This window comes from Ictalurus punctatus, chromosome 11 (assembly GCF_001660625.3).
Source record: "Ictalurus punctatus breed USDA103 chromosome 11, Coco_2.0, whole genome shotgun sequence".
NCBI classification, from domain to species: Eukaryota; Metazoa; Chordata; class Actinopteri; order Siluriformes; family Ictaluridae; genus Ictalurus; species Ictalurus punctatus.
In genome coordinates this window covers 18,274,380-18,297,201 of record NC_030426.2, presented here as the reverse complement: position 1 = coordinate 18,297,201, position 22,822 = coordinate 18,274,380, and the positions used below count along the sequence as shown (strand labels likewise).

At 38.2% G+C, this 22,822-nt stretch overlaps 1 protein-coding gene across 18 annotated transcripts in view; it reads right to left on the bottom strand.

Annotated features, from left to right (window-relative positions):
* Nucleotides 1-22,822, bottom strand: part of dlg1a (discs large MAGUK scaffold protein 1a) — a 139,000-nt gene that overhangs the window by 2,514 nt on the left and 113,664 nt on the right. For 9 of the 18 annotated variants that reach the window (XM_017479979.3, XM_017479980.3, XM_017479985.3 and 6 more), the window contains 10 exons: nt 16,431-16,545; nt 11,778-11,954; nt 8,638-8,704; nt 6,984-7,083; nt 2,760-2,801; nt 2,118-2,168; nt 1,499-1,600; nt 1,190-1,362; nt 824-933; nt 376-467 (listed from right to left, as the gene is read on the bottom strand). In XM_017479979.3, coding sequence (XP_017335468.1) covers nt 376-467; nt 824-933; nt 1,190-1,362; nt 1,499-1,600; nt 2,118-2,168; nt 2,760-2,801; nt 6,984-7,083; nt 8,638-8,704; nt 11,778-11,954; nt 16,431-16,545 — 1,029 coding nt within the window. Of the gene's footprint in view, nt 1-375; nt 468-823; nt 934-1,189; nt 1,363-1,498; nt 1,601-2,117; nt 2,169-2,759; nt 2,802-6,634; nt 6,660-6,983; nt 7,084-8,637; nt 8,705-11,777; nt 11,955-16,430; nt 16,546-17,363; nt 17,544-22,822 lie in introns of those variants that run through there. The other 9 variants (XM_017479984.3, XM_047158480.2, XM_053683478.1 and 6 more) reach the window with 6 other exon arrangements.

Genomic DNA, 22,822 nt, shown 5'->3' with positions numbered 1-22,822 from the left:
TCCTTGGGCAAGACACTGAACCCCAAGTTGCTCCCGATGGCAAGTTAGCATTTTGCATGGCAGATCTGCTACCATTGGTGTGTGAGTGGGTGAGTGAGAACCAGTGTAAGGCACTTTGGATAAAAGCGCTCTATAAGTGCGTCATTTACGATTTAGCTCGCTTTGTGCACAGGGGCACCGTCATTCTGAAACATGTTTGGGCTTCTTAGTTCCAGTGAAGGGAAATCGTAATGCTACAGCAAACAGAGACATTTTATACAACTGTGTGCTTCCGACTTTGTGTCCACAAACCTTTGGCCATATAGTGTACAAGACACATAAAAAGACACCGTGAGATGTGCATGTGGAATGAGAGTAACCATCTATTTTACACACAAGTGAAGTGCTCTGTAAACTCCTGTTCCAGCTTCATAGCTCTGTCGAACGTCTTCTTGGCCTGCTCCTCAGTCAGCCTTTTATTCATCTCTCTGATGAGGGAAAAAAAAAACATAAAATGATGGCTTCTCAGTAATGCAATTTTACCTAGTAACTTCATGCTATGATCACTTATCAACCAGTGTTCTTTTCAGGTAAATGACATTTACATTCACATTTATTCATTTAGCAGACGCTTTTATCCAAAGCAACTTACAATGAGAAAATACAAGCAAAATTACACACATTCTCTACAAAATTCCATGACTCGGTAAATAGTACATGTATGAAATGGTCTGCGGTGAAGTGAGTCATCATTAAAAAAATTAATGCAATGGAGGTAAAGTACCATGTAAAGATCGTGTATTAAAACAGTTAAACATTTAACACAAGAACAGCACAGACTTACAAAATATTTTCCACTGAATTTGGTTTGATAAACACAGCAATTGGGTAGAGCTGTGCTAGATGGAGTCGTTTGATAGCATTGCCAGAGACGTCCAGGATGCAGTGTTTACCCTGAGAAAAAAGTGACAAAAGGGGAAAAAATGTGTCAACGTCAATTTCTATTTCAGTACTGTGTTATACTAATTGTATATACACTATACTTCTGAGAGATAGAGATATATATATATATATATATATATATATATATATATATATATATATATATATATATATATATATATATATACACACATACACATACACATATATATATACACATACACACACACACACACACAGTATGTGGGAAAAGGGAGAAGAGCGTCACCTTTTCTGCGACCTCTCGTACTGATTGTACACTTGTGCCATACAGATGATTGTTGTACTGGCCCGCCTCTATGAACTTGTGATCCTGGATGTCTTTCTCCATTTGCTCTCGAGACACGACAAAGTGATAATCTCTGCCATCAACCTCGTAGTCTCGCTTTGATCTGGTTGTATCTGCACCAGGGAGGGAGATGATAGGATTAAGATTAATATCCACATTAAGATTAAACAGCAAATCATGGCATATTGTCTGAAGTCTGAAGATGGAATGCCGTATGAGTGATAAGGACAGCGTGCACACGGTACTCACGAGGGACACATGATCCAAATTTATGAGGAAACTCTGATATCAGGTCATCGTTGATCCGGTCCTTCATAGGGCCCAGAATAATCACGGGACGAGCATAACTCACTGCAAAGTCAGAGACAATTTGATGACAAACTTTCATGATCAAATAGCCTAGAGCAGTGACGGCTGGTTCGGATATTAGATGAAGGGCTAAAATCTAATATCTATCGATAGCTCGACAATGAAACATTTTTAATTAAGCAAGGCAATAAATCATGTGACCTCATCAATAGCATAATAAGAATTATGCGGCCCAAATTATTACACAAACACACTTAAACACAGACATGAGGCTGTATTCATGATTTCAAACGTTTATGTCTCATGTCTGTAATGTTATACTGGCTTCATGCTGCATTTCCTCCAAATACCAAACAGGAAAACAGAAAAGCTGTAACTCTTTTGTTAAAAAACAAAACAAAACAAGAACCCCACTAACATTACCATTCTGTCTTGTGTCCATTTGTGTAATTTGTACTTTGATTGGACAATGTTTCCCTAGTTTGAAAGACCAGGGAGGGGGTTTGGAGGGCTCATCACTGCTAGCCCATTTATACCAGCCACTCCTTAAGACACTTACCTTCGTGCTGAATCACAGTCTCATATGATAGAACATACTCTTCCTGTCCACCTGGAAAAACAGAGGAAAGAAAAGCCTTTAGAAAATGTCTAAGATGTACGATTAGGTGATGTAAATCTGTCTGCATAGCATGTCTCCTCAATGGAGAAGTAACGGAACATTTTCAACATGTCTGCTCGAAAATTCAAATATTTTATGCACAATCTACAAAATTCAAATGACAAAACATATTATATAAATCTTTTCATTCTAACAGAAGAATGGGATTATCGTGTATAGACAGGAAAATTCAGGAAGGGTTTGTATTCTAAATCTGCTGATGCACATCGTTCAAGTGCTTAGGTAATAATTCAGAGAAGTATGAACACCAGTCATAAAGCATAAACAACCTGGATAGCAAAGGTCGTATCCGCTTTCAATTTAATGGCTATGGTTTTCAAAACAAGGCCATAATCTTAAAAAAAAAAAAAAGTGCTGATAGACATAGTTACCCTGTTCATGATACATTCATTCCTTTATGCTAATAAATACATCTGGGATTATTGTAGATCTTTTGTACAATGAAGACTGAGAAAATATAAAAACCATGGTAAACAAACACATCTCACAGAGACAGACAAAAGAGGAGAGGAAAACACTTACGGCAGCTACTATCACTATCACTGGCATTAGAGGTTACATGCTCTGAAATCAAAAAAGGGCAACATAAGCAGCACTACACAGCCACACAAGAAAACACAAGGCAGGAGATAAACCACACGTTCTCAATACCAGTCTTGAAGGCTATGTTTCTCTGATCTAACACAACAAATCTGCATCATTAAACAGCACTGAGTTAGCTCTTTGAGGCATGTTAAGATGGCGAAACACCTTCAGGATTGGAAGTGAGATAAAACTCAGAGAGAACTCATTTCAGTGACCACCAGATGGCAGTGTTACAGATCTGTGAGACCCTTGAAACCACTAATCATCTCGCACTTTCCAATTTAATTCCAGTTTCTGCTGCAAGTTCACACCACTGAAATAGAACGAGCGGTGCGAGAGCTGGGACTTTTTTGTGGGTTTTTCTTTTTTTTTTTTTAGAAAGGGAAGAAAATTCTGAAATGCACCACTGTAGGAAAACAAGCTCACTCGCACGTAATAAATTTGTCTTTGTTTTATACGTTTGATAGCACAACATAGATATGGTCTCCAGAGGATTTTAACACTGCCATGGTACACTGTATATTGAGACACACAACTCCACCATAGACAGATGTTTCAGTGAGACTGCAAACACAGATACTCTCCCTTTAATACAACATGGACAGTGAGGATGACCAATTGAAGTACCATAACCTCTCAGTCAGTACCAGTCAGAGTTTTTGGGGAAAGTTAGCTAAAATTAATAGTACCACCTTAAAAGCCATGCCCCCAAACACAGCAAAAGTGAACTGCCTAGGCTAATTCACTGGAATACTAGTGCATAAGCAATATGATTGACAGGCAAGACTTCTTATCGTTATGTGAGAAGAAATCTCACACAAAGGGGCCTATTTTTGTACCAATGCAAGGACAATGTGCTGGTTAACACTGGCATGTTATGATTTTGGTGTAGGAAAGCCAATTTTTTTTCTTGTTTGTGTACTGTTGCTATTAATATGCTGTTGGTGGATGAGCATAAAGAGGGTGTGGCACTCGAAATTTGACAACACAGAGGAATTTTAAAACTCATTTGGGTAAAAAAAAAAAAAAAAAGAAAGAAAAAAGAAAAAAAAAGTGAGACCCTTTTTCAGCGCAGATGCAGGGATATGACAGCATTTCCCTGACTTCCTGCTAAGCCTTGTCCCATTTCTGACAGCTCAGATTTGTGGCTGATCTTGTATCCAAGTCTCTGCGCTTAGTACACTACCACTAAAATGCCAACATAAAATTTAATTAAACAAAAAACATATTTGCTGTAAGTTCTATGAGTCAGCCGGTCATAGTGACTGCTAAAATCTGATATAAATAAGCAAGAAAATGATATGCCATTATCAAAAAAGCACTGTGCACTCACTTCTTAAAGAGAAGGAGAGGAACTTAAGCGGCATGTTGAAATAGGAAAAATAATCCTGAGGTGATGAGGTGGTATGATCTGGCCTGACATGAAGCAGAGTTACTGTTAACATCCTGAAGTTGATTATTTTCGCTTATACCATAGCAATTTGCCAACTACTGTCATTTTAGAGGTCAACCGGTTTTGCCAAATAAATCAATACCAATAACCAAAACTCCACACTGATAGTTTTTCCCGGTTGCGTCCATTGCCGGAGCTGCTGCTAAGCGTCTGCTGTCATTCTACAGTACAAGAGCGGCCTCTAGAGGTGAAATAAAAACTATCACTAATAAATATTGTGTTATTTGAAGTGCTTTTTGATTCGTTTTGGATGTCTCCATTTTTAGTTGTTATTTGAAGCGTTACTTTTTGGTTCAGTTTGGATGCATATCTTTTATTTACATTTATATTTTTAAATAGTTAATATAATATTTATAGATTTATTTCATTTAAAAAATGCAGTCCATTTTCATGGTACAGTCAGTACTGGATATTTATAACAAAGTTCAGCAATATTTTACTTTGAGTGTTATGTTTTTATTGTTTTTAAATCGGTTGATTCATCAGTTATCGGTAGGTACTGCCCAACTTAGTTATCGGTCGACCTCTAGTAATTTGTTTTTATTTATTCATGCATGGCATATTTTTTAACTGTTTATAGTTACATTTAGTGTTATGAAATATATGTGAGGCAGGTTAGCTCCTGTTATCACATCAGTTATAGCAACTATAAACAGTTGTTCCCTCAAAAGCAGCTTGTCATGTTACCCAGGGACTGGAAAGTTCAAATTCCTCTATCCTGAAGACTTTCCCATTGCATAAAACTTACTGACCACTACAAAAGACTGGCACCTAAGAATCCTTCCATAAATGTTAAATCTCCTTACAGCTTCTCCATATAAACTTTCACCATATGACATTTTTCTTTGTTAATAAAAAAAAAAAAATCCAATTACTACTAGCTTCAGCTCATGTCAATTGTTTGCCATATAAGCTCCTGAGAACATGTTACTGTTACTATGGTAATGCTAAAATATTAGAACGGGTGCATTAATATAAACCTGTGATTTGAATTACAGCTGGAACTATAGAGTAATACTTTGACCAATTAAATTCGAGCATTCAACAGCACTGTGTTGAATAAGGCAGGATGCTTAAACAACTCTCTTGATAATGGATTGAAACCCAAACTCTTTTTACATTTGCTCCTCTCTGTGCCATGTTACCAGCCGCACCAATTGGCACAAAGCTTCCGGAAACATGCAATACGTTGAAATTACAGTATGTCTTGTGTTTGCATGTGTGCTATGATCACAAAAATACTTTAAAAAAAAACCCCAACACCACCACTGATGCGTCTTGAACATATGGTGTGCGTGTTTGCTTTGTAAATGGACAGGTGTACAACTACTTGTTTTAATCTCTTTTAGTTGAAGCACACTAGAGTTGTGTTTTGTAAAAGCCTTTGAAATACAAATGAAGACAAGAGCGGTGCAAATGTAAATGTCAATCTTGTAATAACTCTCCTGTTGCTGTTGTGAAACAAAAAGACCGTGCTCTTATGTCTTCCACAGTTTCCTAAGTAGGTGTTAAAAACACAACAGGACAGAATTAGGTGCTCAGTGTGAACTTATTTTAATGACAAAAACCTTAGTCACTGTAAAATAAACAGAGGCTAGGTATATGCTGTAATACTGCATCCTTAGGAAGCTGTTTAGTGCAGTATGATGGAGTAGTAGTAGTGCATTAGCACTATTTTTAGATACCCTTCATAAGCATTCAAGTGGACAGAATGTGCTGAGACACCAGACATCATAAGAAAAATCTGATTCGAATCTTGCTTAGGATAAAGAAATTATGAATGAAATTATGAATAAATAAACTCACTGACAATTTCAGAGCCATCGAGACAGGATTTAAGCCCTGATAACTGTATATGTTATGCTGTGATGCTGCTCTAGCATTTCATGTAATATTTAATTGCGCTGCAAGAGCACACATTTGAGAGAGAGCGTACATTTTTGTATTTTTGTCAGTTAACGTTGAATGACAAGCCATAACTGGTATCTTAAAAGTCTTCAATATGATAAAAAACAAAACTACAACATGTTAAACCGAAATGTTCATGTGGTACAAAGTAAGCCAGCTGGGTCACAGAATATAATGGTATACTGTAGTCATTTTATCTGAATATCAGGTTGACCTAATCCGTGTGTGATTAGTCACAGAGCTTATAAACCTGCAAAGGTCATTTCTATATTGCTCCAAAAATAAGAGTCATCTGTCCAGCTCAGGTGGTGAGACTTTTTCATAGAAAAGCTTACTTATTGGATTATTATAAGGCGAAAGGTGGGGAAAAAAAGAAAGGAAAAAAGAAAATGAGGTCATGCTGAGAAGTGGGCGGGGCCATCTAAGACTGCAGGAGTCCAGGATGACTTACTCAAGCCTTTGTCGTCACTCAGGTCCTGTGGAGGAGTCGTCAGAGAGCACACAAATAGAAAAACAAATCACAAAAATAAAGGTTACTGAACTTACACATAGCGTTACAGATGAACAACCAAACACCCATACTGCAACAGAATAGGATTTTGTCCTCCCAAGGAACAAACCTACATTAAGATTTCTAATGTTATATCATAATTTCAGATTAAAAACACATCATGAGCTGATGTATAAAGCCTTGTAATGATGTTTGGCATTTGACATGTTTGCAGTTGCAGTATGGTGTTTTGTCCAGCGGTTAGTTGCTGCTTTGTCCTGCACTGTCCCGTGTACACAGGTGTACTTACGCTCCACATCGCTCGTTTCCTGCTCACTCTGCTCCTTGTTCTTGTAGAAGGGGAATTTATGTGAAAAGACGTGCTTTTTAGGCTTGCCATTGAGTGACTGCTGAGGAAGAGAGGGAGGGATGGAGAACAAAAAGAGAGATGGAAGGGAGGTGTCTGCTACAGGTGTGAACAGATGCCCAACTGAGTCCCAGTGATGAGTGTGTTTACATGCATACTAATAATCTGAGTGTTAGGTCATCAGCATTCGCCAGATTATTAAAGTGGTAACGCCAACAGAATACTGCAATATACTAAATCATATAACAGCTATCATATTGTAAAAAAACCCCCCAAAAAACAAAACAAACAAACAAAAAAGAACAACAAAAAAAAGAGATATATATTAGCCCAATAAAATTCCAAATAAATATTCACTAGTAAAACAACTAGATGAAAACAAATAAATAAATAAAACAGCAGGATGTAGGTTTATTCGCTAGTCATAAACAAATATAGAGATAAAACATCAAGTATTTAGGAAAGAAAAGAGGAGTTTCCCCATTATTAATATAACATTTATGGCATTTTTACATTTATATTATTATAATATATAATAAAGTTATAATATAACTGAGGTGTGTGTAAATTATTAATTGGATTTTTTTAAAGTCACTGGAATATTTTGTGAATGCAAACGTACACATGGAGCTTGTGACCATCGACTACATGCTTAATGAAATTTGAAAACTGAAACGGATTACTAGTTAATACGCATACGGTACGGTGCACTTTCATTACTTGGGGTAACTATTGTGAGCTGAAATACATTGGCACTCATGAAATAACAGATAAAAAGATTGCTCCAAGAGCAAAACAGGCCTACAACTGACTAAGTGATGGATTTGAAAGCAAAAGTGTAAGAAAGATGGCAGTGAATTAAACAAAATATAAATATGAAAATCAACAGCAATAAGAAAGCAAACAGCACACAGGAGAGAAAAGAGGCTGGAAGCAGCCACCATGCAGGAACAGAGCAGTTTTACATCAATGGCAAGCATATTTCATTTTGTTTGTTGCTTTGTTGTTTACCTGAGAAGTTCATGCATTATTTAATTTGGGGTTGCATTGGGATATGCGGTTGATATGTGAGTTTGTACTACAGTACAAGTTAGGTCAGTAATGGAGAACAGAGCAGCAAAGATGTGAAGGTTAACCTGTCACATGCTTTTAACGAGACTCTCACAAGCATGCCTATGTTTGTAGGAGGGATTAGTACAATATTTTACTGTACATTCATTCTGGTACAATGCACTAGTTTTACTTATAAAAGCTTTAAAGATTTATAAATAAATAAATAAATAAATAAAAAATCACAATCCTATTCTGCACATGAATGTCCTTTGTGGCATAAAGTGGAAAATCAGCTGTCAGTTCTGTGGTGTGAAAACATTTTTAGCATTTGAATATACATTATCACATGACAAAGGTGCAGTATTCTATCCTAAATGTTTAGCTGTGACTGTGACATTAATACTGATTATCTAAATACATTAATAAAAATGCATCTGCACATGATCTGCTCAGAGTTTATTTGCATAACTCACATCAAATATATGTGGTCATAGATGGTTCTATACTCTACATGATATCTGAATCATTTTCTGCAGTGACCTACCTCTTTGTCCCGAGACTTGGAGTTGAATTTGACCGTCTTTAACCTGGCCCTCTCTTTTCTCTCCACCCTGATGGTCAAGAAGGAACAGAAGAATTCAGATTACAGCTGGTGAATAGTCATTCCGCATGCAGCTTTTAGTGCTGCCAAAGCACCCATGTCACTGTAAGTCAGGACAGACAGTTTTAACAGCATCACAAAATTTTAGATGTTATCATATCATGTTGCAATGCTTTCACTTACAAAAAAAAATATGTACCACAACTGTAAACATGTACACCAATCAGCCAGAACATTGCAAACCACTGACAGGTGACGTGAATAACATTGATTATCTTGTTACAATGGTACCTGTCAAGGCGTGGGATATATTAGGCAGTAATCGAACAGTCAGTTATTGAAGTTGACGTATTGGAAGCAGGAAAAATGGGCAAGAGTAAGGATCTGAGCGACTTTGACGAGGGCCAAATTGTGACGGCTAGATGAATGGGTCAGAGCATCGGGCAATGTTCTGCTGGGAAAAGTTGGGTCCTGGCATTCATGTGGATGCTACTTTGACATGCATCTACCGAAATACTGCTGCAGACCAAGTACACCCCTTCATGGCATTGGTATTCCCTAATGGCAGTGGGTTCTTTCAGCAGGATAATGCGCCCTGCCACACTGCAAAAACTGTTGAGGAATGGTTTGAGGAACATGACAAAGAGTTCAAGGTGTGGACTTGGCCTCCAAATTAAAGCATCTATGGGATGTGTTGGACAAACAAGTCTGATCCATGGAGGTCCTCGCAAATTACAGGACTTAAAGTTAAAATACTACAGCACACCTTCAGAGGTCTTGTGGAGTGGCTCAATGGGTCAGAGCTGTTTTGGTGGACCAAGGAGGACCTATACAATATTAGGCAGGTGGTTTTAATGTTATGGATGATTGATCTATATACATTCACTGTCCACTATATTATGAACACCTGTACACCTGCACATAGACGCAGATATCTAATCAGCCAATCATGTGGCAGCAACACAGTGCATAAAATCATGCAGATACAGCTCAAGCGTTTCAGTTAATGCTCACATCAAACATCAGAACGGGGGAAAATGTGTCCTGTTACTTTAACTGGGACTTGGCTGTTACTACCAGAAGAGCTGGGTTGAGTATTTCAGAAACTGCTGATATCCTGGGATTTTCATAGACAACAGTCTCTAGAGTTTTGTAATAAATGCTTCTAATTTTGAATGCTCATAAATAATATATCCAGCTACGCCTCAGGGATAGCTATGTGCCATAGCGAAACAGACACAAGCGTAATTGATTGCATTTGTAGCAATGCTCTTGCCTCAAAGTCAGAATAGAATCTTTAAATGAGATTTTCTCTCATTCTTATTGTGGTAAACAAAATTTAAAATGCAAGATCCTTACTTCTGGATGAGATACATGCAAAACACAATTCAGCTTAGGAAATCCTCATGTTTGTTTGTTTTATTTATTTATTTATAGAACTATATATACACTGTAGTTCACCATGCAAGGGGGTTTTACTGTGCCATCACACAAGTAGTAGTGTCTCAATACAAAATTACAGTAGCTCATTCAAATAGTAGTAGAAGCCAAACGTTGAAATACACACGTGGCCCTGTTCAAACACCCTATATTTGAAATTAAGACTATAACTCACTCATTAATCTTTCCTCAATCAAATATATGTAAATTATATTAAAAAGGGCCACCATGTTCAGAGACGTAGCACTCTTCCCAGAGGCTCCACTGTTTCAGAATGGTGAAATATCTCACACAGCAGCACACATACAGCTCTGACATCTGATCACACCCAGTGCAGGTGAGAGACAGAAGAGCGGCAGCACATAAACAGAACCGGGTGAGAAGTCAATTATCAGCTCTCAATCTGCCTCGTCTGGAGACAGGAAGTTAGAACAAACTTTGTTTCATCACACACTGGAAAAGGGCTTTAATTAGAGTGTGCATTATTGGATGACAGTGAGACTGTGGGTTTGTCTTGCACTAAATACAGCGCTGTCTGAGTTTATAATCCAGTAATGTATCGCGATTTCATGTAAATGACTTTCATATAAAAACATAAGACATATGGTGTTAAGTACATACAACACAAACCAAAAGACTATAAAACGCAATAATAAATCAGTACTACAGTCAAAATTGACTGTATTTAGAATGTCTGGATAGCCGCTTGTCACCACAAACAAAGGCTAAAAAGAGTCAATCATTATAAGGGTTTGAATTTGGATTTAAGTACCAGCTGAAGAGCGAAACGTGTGTCGTTTAGTGAATATGAAATCGGCCACGTTTTCATTTAAAGTCAAATGTGAGGTGGCCTCTGTTTCCCACTACAATTACACGCTCATGTCTTGTAATTTAATACATGTACTAGCACTTCCTCTTGAGCATACAAACAGGGATACACAAAATGGATGACTGTTCAATAAAACAATAGGTGGATGCTAAAAATGACACCTGACACAATGCAAACATTTTGGACTGAGTTTTGCTTAAATACTTAATAATACTGAAATACTGAACTAGATATATAAACTGCTACACGATATTACAAGCATGGCAATTCTGCTTATCATGGGGCTGAAGAAAGTGTCAGTTATGACTGTAAGCTGCTCTCTTGCTGGCTCATAGCAGGGTATTTCTGCTGTCAGACAGAGTTTAGCTGCCGCTCGCCACACAGCAGGAGCTAAAGGAGCTAATCTTTCTTTGCTAAATCTTACCTCCAGACAGCAGAGTCAGAAATATTTCTCAGTGGGGGAAAAAAAGCCAGCCTTACTGTAAGTAACTAGATGAAGTTGAGGATTAAGTAACGATTCCAAGACCAGATTATTATTTCAGCATTATCTGGATCTGTTTCCTTTTTAAAAAAGCTAAGAAAAAAAAAGCTTTTTAACTGATTCTGCCTTCTTCTCTCTGGGGAATACGAGGATGAATATTTTCTTTGAATAACTAAGCCAATTTGGTACTTAAAATGATTTAAAAATGAGTATAACCCTAAGATCCTCCCAAGTACAACCAAAGCTGCTCTGCAGAGAGACATTGGGGACTGGGGTAAAGGGAATAGGGAAGGGCATGAGACATGTTCAAGTGGAAGCTGAGTGCCGCAGTACCTCCTCTTGCTGGGAATGACTCCGATCTCTTCCACCTCTCCATCTGCGGTGACACTGCGCGCCTGCCACCACTCATCGTCTGAAGCGTTCAGCACGTGCAGGATGTCCCCAAAATGGAAGTTCAATCCTTGACTCGGGAGGCCAGAATCCTTCGTCCTGTCATAGTCGAACAGGGCTCTGGAGGCAGAAATGATAAAACACGGTGAGTTTCAAAACAAGGAAGTGTAATTAAGCCAGTCCATCTGGGCGATTCTTAAAATAAATAAAAGCTGAACACTCCAGGCCAACCTAGAGGGATTCTCATGCCATCCTAAGAAACCATTTTAGCCACATTTCAAATTGTATAGTTAATAAACTATAAAATATTACAACAGTTAGTTCTGGTCCACTAATTTGATTGGTCATGCAGCGTTCCAAGAGTGCCTATATTAAGTATAACTGCACTGGGACGTTTCACTGTATGCATCACTGTGTTCGCCATATAAAATTCCACTTCCTCGTTCGAAACGGTTACTACAGTAGTGTTAGTGACATCATCATCAGCAGACATGGCAAATGATAAACATTTTTTATGAATATATCTTTTGTGTTAAACCATGAAAGCTCATCAGATGAAGATGAAAAGGAAGAAGGGAAGCCAATTTCACTGTATACTCCTTTAATGGGAATGTACAAATCAACGTGAGCTAGCTAGCTAGCCACTTTAACGGGCCATAAAGTGAGCGTAGCTTCTTCGGACGAAGAAGACTGACTGCACGAGCGAGAATGCGGTTATACTGAATATCGGCACAGCTGTGAGTACATATATGGCACCGACACTGCGGCTTTGTGCCTATGCCGAATCACAGCCGCGCCGATATTCAGTATAACCGTACTCTTGCTCATGTGATATTACTTAAACATATATCCAATTCATTTTTAAATATCTAAAGCAGTTTTGATTATAGCAACCTCTTTTTTTGTGTAGAATCAGCGTTTCTGATTCTAATTTCTCCACTGGGAATTATAAGTAGGCCACTTCTGCAATGTATTCATGCAAGTGTACACATGTATGTATTTCCCAAACTGCCCTGAGTAACTGCTCTCTGCTCTTTCATCAATAATTTAATGCTATGCTCATGCATTTCGAATGGAAGAGAGCCATAACACAGAAAAGCTTGTGAGGAGATTTTAACATCTGACATTTTTAAATCCAAGATTGTAAATCCAACGTCTTCAACTTGATTAAAAAAACATGAACGTCACTGCATCTTACAGAAAAAAATAAAAGCATTAACTGGTGCTGCAGTTATTCCACACACATTGGACAGAGATTTTCAGAACTCTCTTAAAGGTGTCCGGAGTTACTCTTAACTTATGTCAGTTAACATCTTTGGTTTAACTGCTGAAACAGCCTTCCATTTAAATGCAAATAAATGAAATTAAAATGTTTTCACCTTTCGGAATGCTAGAAAGTTAATTCGATTCACCTTTATCACCTTTATACGCACGCTGAGTGTAATACAATTAGTGCAGTTGGAAAAGATTGTAATGTATTTACATATGTTTATAGGTTTCAGTTAGAAATTCCATACACATGGATTTAAATGAAGCACAGTGCTTCCTGACTGCCTTTATTGCATTATTACATAACACATTAAAATGCATAATAATAATAACAATTTGATATAACCATATATATTGTAATATTTTAATATAATTATACAATATAGCAATATTTGATTTGTTGTACTAATAATCCATCCGCCCATCCATTTTCTGTACCGCTTATCCTACACATGGTTGTGGGGATCCTGGAGTCTATCCCAGTGAACTCGGGGCACACGACGGGGGACATCCTGGACAGGGTGCCAATCCTTCGAGGGGTACAATGTCACACACATTCGCACACTATGGACAATTTGGAAATGCCAATCAGCCTATGCATATGAAGTATATAAACACAACAGGGTGCGCTTTTATAGTAAAATTAATAATCAACGATGATATGGCATGATGCCACCTAGAACAGCACATCCTGACGTGCTTTATTCCTATTATACCACAGCAGGTAGAATTTTGTGTTTATTAAAGAATTACGCATCACCCTTATTAACACCTATTTCTTATCTTTTATCTTTGAGATGGCTGAAATAATTTTCTTATGAAATGTCATTGTAACTGTGCTAGCAATGTGGGGACACCCTGGACGGGGTGTCAACCCATTTCAAAGCACAATCGCACACACACACACACACACCCATTCGCACATTACGGACAATCCGGAAATGCTAATCAGCCTACGCTGCATGTCTCTGGACTGGGGGAGAAAACTGGAGTACTCTGAGGAAACCCCGAAGCACAGGGAAAACATGCAAACTCCGTGCACACAGCACAGAGCAGAGGCGGGATTCGAACCCTGAACCTCGGAGGTGCGAGGCAAACGTGCTAACACACATACATTTGTAGACAAGCTGTAATATAAAGCATAGAATCTGACCAGAAAACACTCTAGAATGGATGAAGAAAATATGGAAAATAGAATGGAATAGAATAGAAGTAGAATGGATGAAGAAAATATGGAAAATATGTTGAAAAGGTTGAGACCTAAAACTAGTAATGCCAGGAGGCAGCTTCACAGAGGATCCCAATGTTACGAGCCAAACTACAGCTCAATCGTGAAAACTGCATCGAACAGGATACAGTAGCACAATACTGGAAGACATTCCAGTCTAAAAGCAGGAGAAATAATTATAACTAATGACTGATGCAATGGAGAGAGAAAAGCTATGGATTCATATTGTATTCATAAGTGCAAACACAAGCACATTTACCCTTCATCTATTCCAAGCAGGATTACACAAGACGTATAGTAAAAAACAAACAAACAAACAGATGATTCTGGGAATGTTGTGGTATAAGGATATATGTGGTCTTTATGAAGCAGTTTCATTTCTCCAGCAGCACCAGCTGCATCAGCCGTGACTGGCCTTAACCAGCAGCTGCTCCCAGACCGTCAAATTCAGCAGTGCCTCTAATCATTATTATTAGTTTTCTGCAGTGATAACAGAGTCTTAAAAGTTAGGACAACTGATCATCCTTTATCCAGAGCAAGGCAGTCTCATCACACCCATGCTGGAAACTCTGCACCAATCAGAGTCTTCGTGCTGACATTTTTCATTCCAAATGTTTCTGCACTTTTAAGGTCATTTTTGAAAAGTTTAGAAATGGTTTTGTTTCCATGAGTACGGAATAAAACATCAGAGGGTGTGCTTTTATAGGAAAATAATCATTGATGGTGGTAGGAGAAACAATTGCACATTGCAAAGAGTTTTATTTGCCAATGATTGCAAATTTTCATTTATTAAAATATTGTACATTTTATCCATTTACAGTTACGTTTAATGTCGCGGAAAGTCCGTTAAACAAGTTAGTCTGTTATTAATTATGTTATAGCAGGTATACATAATCATTCTGTCACCAGCCTCTATTTTCTTTCTCTCTGCTAATGAAAGTTAATGAAAAATCCTCTATTCTGAAGACTTTCTCGTGGTGAGAAACTTTACAGAACAGCTTTAGCCTGTTACAAAGCCCTGACACTGGAGACTCCTTCCAGCTTCTAAATATCAGTGTCTCCTCACAGAAAACTATTTCACACATTTTTAATCCATTTATCTGGAGTGTCTGCCATACATGTTGTTACTATAAACATGAAAATGTATTAGAATGAGCATATTAATATAAACCTGTGACTTGCCTTTCAGCCAAAACTACTGCCAGAGCTGCTGTTATTGAAAATGATTCAACATCTTCTGACCAATCAGATTCAAGATTTCGCTTGTGTTTGTGGCTTTAGGCACCCTATTTTTATTATTTTTAAAAATTTAGTACAAACTGTCATAGATTTTTATTTTATGGCTTCTACATTATCGAAACATTAGCTTTCCAGCACAAAATTAAATGTTACAGAAAAATGTTTGTTTGTCAGTAAAGAAAGCAGCATATTAAGTGCTAAGAGACACTTTTCAGACAAAAAACACAATGAAAGCTGCTGAGTTTTGCTGCAAAAATAAGAAGCAAGATGCTCAATAAAACCTACAGCTCATTTCCTTATAAAACTGCACTAATTCTACCTGAGACTAAAAAAAACATTTTTTAAGAACAAAGGGTCGTCACACCAAATATCGACTTTGTTTCATTTATTTTTGTTTACTACACTTTATAGTATTTTTTTTTATGTAGAACCAAGAATTTCATTATGTTTGAAGGCATCTTTGCTGTACAGCATTTCTTTTCATGTGCCTAAGACTATTGCACAGTACTGTATACTAAATAGCACACAACTAATCAAAAACTCAAAAGAAAAGACATTTTCCACCAATGTGTTATCATTATAATATGGTGTTTTATCATTTCTGTTGTTTCAATCCAGAGTTCTTATACTCAAATGGAAATTCATGTAGAACCAGGTGGATAGAAACTAAATAGATCACAAAATCTGCATAAAATGTAACAACGTAGTGAAAGCCCCTTGCCTGCTCAGAACACTGAAGTCTTAAAGACCTGTGAAAATAACATTGTTGAAACAGCACAGTGGAGGAAAGGTGACTTGACCTTCAGGACAAATTCACAAGAGGTGTGGTATAATTATCAGAGAAGCAGGGGAGCTCTCACCTGATGTAGAGTGTCCTCTTCTGGCTGGTGCGGAGCGAGCCGGAGCCTGAACTGATACTGCTGTTCATCATCTGCTCTCGGAGATCATGGATTTTAGCTTCGAAACGGCTGTACTCTGCATGCACAAAGAAAAACAAGCAGCGTGACACATTCGTCCTGCATGATGCATCATCAACAATTTACACAGACAGAATGGAAGGGCTGCAGAGACAGAGAGAGAGGGAGAGAGAGAGAGAGAGAGAGAGAGAGAGAGAGAGAGAAAGCAAAAGACAAAGAAAGAGAGAGAGAGAGAGAGAGAGAGAAAGTGAGAGAGAGAGAGAGAAAGAAAAAGACAGAGAAAGAGAGAGAGAGAAAGGGGTGTGTGTAAGTACAACCACTCAAACTAAATAGTACTTGAAATCTTTGTTGAACCTTGTTGCCTCCTGAATATAACAAGCACACCCACACAGACACACACAGCTGAGCAGCTCTTATTGCTAAAGTGATAATAAGATCAAACAGATTCATAATAACCAGAGGACAGTCTAGTACATTTAGCTATTCTGGCTGACTCGTAGCTGCACCATGTGAAAAGTTTGTACTCTGGCAAGACAGGTAAAACGTTCTCAATGAATTATTTAATTGCTTTAACCCAAATTGCTTACTAATGCTCTTTCCTTCTGCCTGATGTGCACTGTTGTGAGTCAATACAAACTGCAGATCTATTTCAGCATAATGTGAAATATAATAAAAGGACTAAATACCTATTACCTCGTAAGCAAGAATAAAAACAAGAGCAAACTCAGAAAACAAAAACAATGATTTCCCACAAAACAAATACAAGCAGCACAACACAGACATCAGCTGAAAATTCAACCAGAATTCACACAGGTACATCACAACACCTTTTATCCCCTGTTCAATCCAGTTAGTCATATAATCCTTCATACTCACAGTTCTCTTTGCTCTCTGCAGGTCGAGCAGTTCAGTTAAAGTGAGGATGAGAGCGCTGTGACCGCCTTTCTGCTACTACTCACTCATGTGTGAGGGGAAAGATGCTGTGGTGCTGAAGGCCAGCTCCTAATTCACGCTTAGCTGAACTATGTGCTCGAGGATGGGTGTGTTTGTGTGTGTGTGTGTGTGTGTGTGTGTGTGTGTGTGCGCGAGAGTGTATATGAGAGAGAGAGAGAGAGAGAGAGAGACAGAGAGAGAGATAGAGAGAGAGAGACAGAGCAACAGAGAGAGAGAGAGAGAGAGAGGGAGAGAGAGAGAGAATGAGATTGGATTCACTGTGGCTATGCGTAAAGCCTCTTTCTGAGAACCTACAGCAGGGCAACACAACAGATGCTAATGAACTACATACGAGCACTCACGCCCCTCCCAACTCTGTGTGTGTGTGTGTGTGTGTGTGTGTGTGTGTGTGTGTGTGTGTGTGTGTGTGTGTGTGTGTGTGTGTGTGCGTGCGCGCGTGCTTGTGCACACCCTCCTCTTCACGTTAAATCTGTTCTTGTAATACAAAAATACTTCAAATTAACACAAAATAACCTCATTCTGCTAAGATTCTACTTACTTGTATGATGTACTTTATTTCTGCTTTAATATGTATAGCATTTGGATTCCTTCCCTGCACAATTGTTATTCTCTTGGACAACATTCATTCCCTAGGGTTCCCCTGGGCTCATCTCTACCTCACCCCTCCTTTTACAGCACTACTATGTACTTTTTCTCGTGTATTAATAACCCACCTTGTTTTTGTCTCATCTATATATACTGTATATTGCATTACAGACACATTTGTCCCTTGTCATAATCACTGGCACTGGTTTCTGTTTCAATTTGTTGCTCCTTATGCAGGATATTTATATGTAACTGACTGGGCAGAATGAGTAACATCAGTAAATTTACTAAACGGTCAACGAACAATAGAAAACTCTGTAACTCTAATGCAGAATCCCTAAGAAACCTCCTATTATCACCAGGTCAATTAAACAAGCAAGCAAGCCTGATATCTATTATATATAACTTTGGAGGTTCAGCAAAATCAGGCAGTAAATAAAGCAATCAACCCATGACTAGCTAACATTCTCACATTAAACATGTCTGCAAACATCTACACAATCTATATCCTAAATTTGGAGCTTGAAAGGGAACAAATATGCACATACACAAACGCAACAGCACTCTCGAAAGTTACTCTCTCCACAATCTCTGTGGAAAAAAAAGGTCATTATAAACCATTATGACACATAGACTTGAAGCAAGATCAGATCTATAGTGAAAAATCGATGCAGATGAAACTAATCTCACAGCAGAAAACAGCATCGGGATGAAGAGGTGCTTATAGAGAACAGCGGCTCATGCAGACCCTCGAATCCCACGTGACTGCACAACATTAGGTAAATGAGAGCAGCGACGCAATATGCTCAAACAGCCAGTGATGGTTCAGAGGCATGTAATTAAAGTTATAGTCATACTCGTATATACTATGATTAACTAATTCTCAATAATGCTCATTATTTCATGCCCCACAAACATATCTGACGCGAAATATACAATCCTAATGATGTCCATGTAGCTGAGAATTCACACCGGACACATCACGTATACATTGCGTCAATAAGTCTTAAGTGCATTTCCATATATGTGCTACTGGCAGAAGAAAGAGCAACGGTGCACTTCGATTTTAATCTGTTTATAGCTGCGTCTCCCGGTGGCGAGTAGGTGGATTTACATTTCCGGGATTTTATTTTGTCTTGAGAGCGATATGAAATGTTTCATATTTAATGGAATACATTTCATTTGAGAGCTAACAAAATCCCCGGGTGACAAGCGCACCCTACTCTCAGACACACACTAGACTTCCATTTGTATGCATGCGAACGCTGGAGACCGGAAACGTACGCAAATTTTGGTGAACTCAGACCTGAATTCACTGCGTACCTGAAGACGTGTGACCGATGGAAGATCGGCACGTCATGGCATGAACTCTTCAGAAAATCCAAGATGGAGGAAGCACTGATTATAGCGGTGTCGCACCGTCCGTTTTTTTTATTTTATTTTTATTTTTTTATAAAATATATATATATTTTTATACAACACAGTTTTTAAAGAATATGAAAATCAACATGAAAAGAGACGTGGCCTTGATTACGGTGTCACTGCATACAGGAACAAATCTGTATATTTTAACGTTGAAACGAATATTTATAAAGTTATTTTGTAATTGCTTCAAGGGTCCTCTGAAATATTTACTGCTCTAATGTTATTACACAGTGCAGTGCCCTGTGGACAGTACAAAACGACTTTCTATTGTGCATTTGTAATTGCCTTGGCACGTGATGTCATATCCGGTTGCCGTCCATATTCGCAGAGGTCTCCGAAGAAACATCGCATGCTGAAAGTCCAGTGTGACCGCCCCTTAAGCTCACTCTCAGGCAAGCCGAGAAAACACTCCTTCTTACTAATGACACTCACCGGTTGCTCATTAACTCCTTACTTTCGTGTATAAATGTCCCTCAGTCTGCAAAAATATATGATTATATAGTAGCATATAAGAACATGATGTAGAAATATTCTCAATACTCATAGTATATTATAGTAATTGCATAACTACTTAAAGGTTTTACCAAACTGTCCCAAAAGCAGACGAAAAGCTTACACTGCTAAATGCTTTTTGCTCTCGAACCTTAATCACTATGCCTATTTTGACGGTTGTGATCTACCAGCTGCAACTAGAAAACCACCTAAGCATGAAATGAAACAGTGAATAACCGCTTTATCTGTATTTATTTTGTTTCCCCATGTTGCTGTAAAATGACGATGATCGCATACAAACACTATGCTACAAAACTATACACTGCACAATTTCTGTAGTGTGATTTTAAAAAATGTTGTTTTGAGATTTCAGTGGGTTTCTATATAGTTTATGCACTTCAAAGTGGAAATAAAATTGACCTGAAGGGTAAAAAACAAACGCAGTGTCGTGAACAAGCTGGAATTTACACTTCACTAACGTGTCTGTGACGTGGCTGGTGAGGACTGGAACGCTTAAAATAGAACTGTATGAGATATCGATGGGTTGCACGGTGTGACGCTGCACATGACGTTTGACACAACGTGTCTGGTGTGAAGTAGCTGTGTTTTAAAAAAAAAAAAAAAAAAAAAGAAAAGGAATTATTGCCATTTCAATGGATTATAGCTGGTACATTTTTAAAGCACGAGACATATTTGGAAACGATATGAGCTATGACTTTAAAAGTGCAGAATAGAGGGTATGAATAGATCAGTAATTAAAGCTGTGTCACAGATGCAGTCCAACTGCATTCACACATTCGAGTGTTGTGTGAGGGGGGGAAAGAAAAAAAAAAGTCAGATGCAGAGGGAGAGAGCAGAACTTTGTTAAACAAACCCACCAATCCCGGGATAAGAGCACTGCAGAGCTACAGCTCACCAGAAGAGACAGCTAATCCTTTCCAGATTAGAGTCAATGCCCTCAATATACACAAGAGCCAGAGGGAGAAAGAGCATTCATCCATTGAAATGAAAAAAATTAAAGCACACTTTCATCCAAATTACATTCAAATACAATCTACCAACTGATCAATAACACTTTCTTTAGTTCTAAATAACACTTGTATTTAGGCAAAATGAACCAGTGCTGTGGATGTATTTGGGAAATAAGCAGCAGAGATCTTTCCAATGGATACTGCAGTAGATGTTCGGGAAATAAATGTGATGATGAAATTGACGGTAATCTTAAAAGATCTGAGTTCCAGTGCGAAGCCCAACAAAGCTTCATCGAAAGCTGCATCGAAGCTTCATTTTCGCCAAAAGGTCTTTCTTCTTAACAACTACTCTTTCATGAAAGTCATGTAATAAACCGTCAACTGAGACATCTTACATATGGGAATACGTTCAATTTAGAGTCGATGCAAAGAGATCTTGTATAAGCTTCTTCAGTACCTTGTCACAATAACTGAGGTAATGCAATGCAAAAGCCCATCTTCTTCACACGAAATATTGACTAACACTTTACTCATCTCCTTTACACATAAAAGGACATTTTCCCCCGAGTGTGACAGCATGGCGAAATCTCAGCGCTGCTGCTGCTAATGCATTTCGGCACTTTATGATCACGCAGTTTTAAATAGTCTAGTTGACAGGCATATTCATATTGAGAGAAGGAATTTTCCCAAACTTCTCTGCGAATATGCAGCTTAATTCCTGACAGTATCAGCTGTTTGGGGTGTACAGAAAGTGCCTCTAAAGCAATAAAACAGACAAATAATGCATTTTCTTCCATCATATTGTTAGATCAAACCTTTAGCTTCATTTCAGCAGGGTTCAATATTTATGCATTTACATAAGTCAGATTCTATCAACAGTAAACACCTGGAAGAGGAACACAACAGGCACGTCCCTCAGCTCTACACATCTCATGGAGATGAGAGTGCCACTGAAGTACCGATCCTCAATGCCATCAAATTTCACAGATCAAAGCATAGTGCTTTTGGGGGTGGGGTGTGCTCTGATGTCTACAGTCACAAAACAGGACTTTTAGCAGGTGGCAATGCTTCTGATGGGATGGAAAGGTTATAATAAAAGGGGTTGTTTTATTATTTTTGAGGAAAAAAAGTCCAAAATAATGTAATAATAACAAATAAATGAGTAAAGATTAATGCTCTGGATTCATCCCCAGGATTTTTCCCATGTGGCTCTGTGCTGCATCTCCCGCTCGATTAAGCGTCCAAGCCTAGCTCATGGTGAGAGAAGTAAAACAGCATTGTTCCACTGCAGATCTCCCACAGGAGAAAGGCTGAGACCTCCACACACCTGAGCCCACACCCAGCTCAGCTTACTCAACAGTGCTAATGAAACGCTATCGAGTCAAGCGTGACCAAACCTCCTGGTGTGATTCTGTGGCTGACACAACAGTACGATTCATGGCAGAAATTGGTGTTAGCTAGACATTACTTTCTGAGTGACAGTATAACTGGAATGTTATTAAAAATAATATAAGATAAGAGTGGGTATGCTGTCAATGTCAATTTATCACAACCAAACTAGTTTTTCCATTCTGTGAGAAACATCAGACATCATTGTAATTATGGAATTAACCAAATGAAAGATACACTGCATAGCATTAGATGTAAATGACAGATAAATCTAATTATGAGTCCAAATAGCCTACACAAAATCAATAGCCTACACAAACTACTAATGTGCCTACTTTTCGGCACCGATTCCATCTTCTTGGACAAAGCATGGACAAAATGAAGGCACCAGAAATACAAAAGAAAGCATGAGACGAGAAAATGATGACATCGACTTCTGCCCCATGCACCATGCTGTCTCATGGCTTACAAAAATAGCTGTGATTGCACAGCCCTCTAGAAGCCTCCGATCCTGTCCAA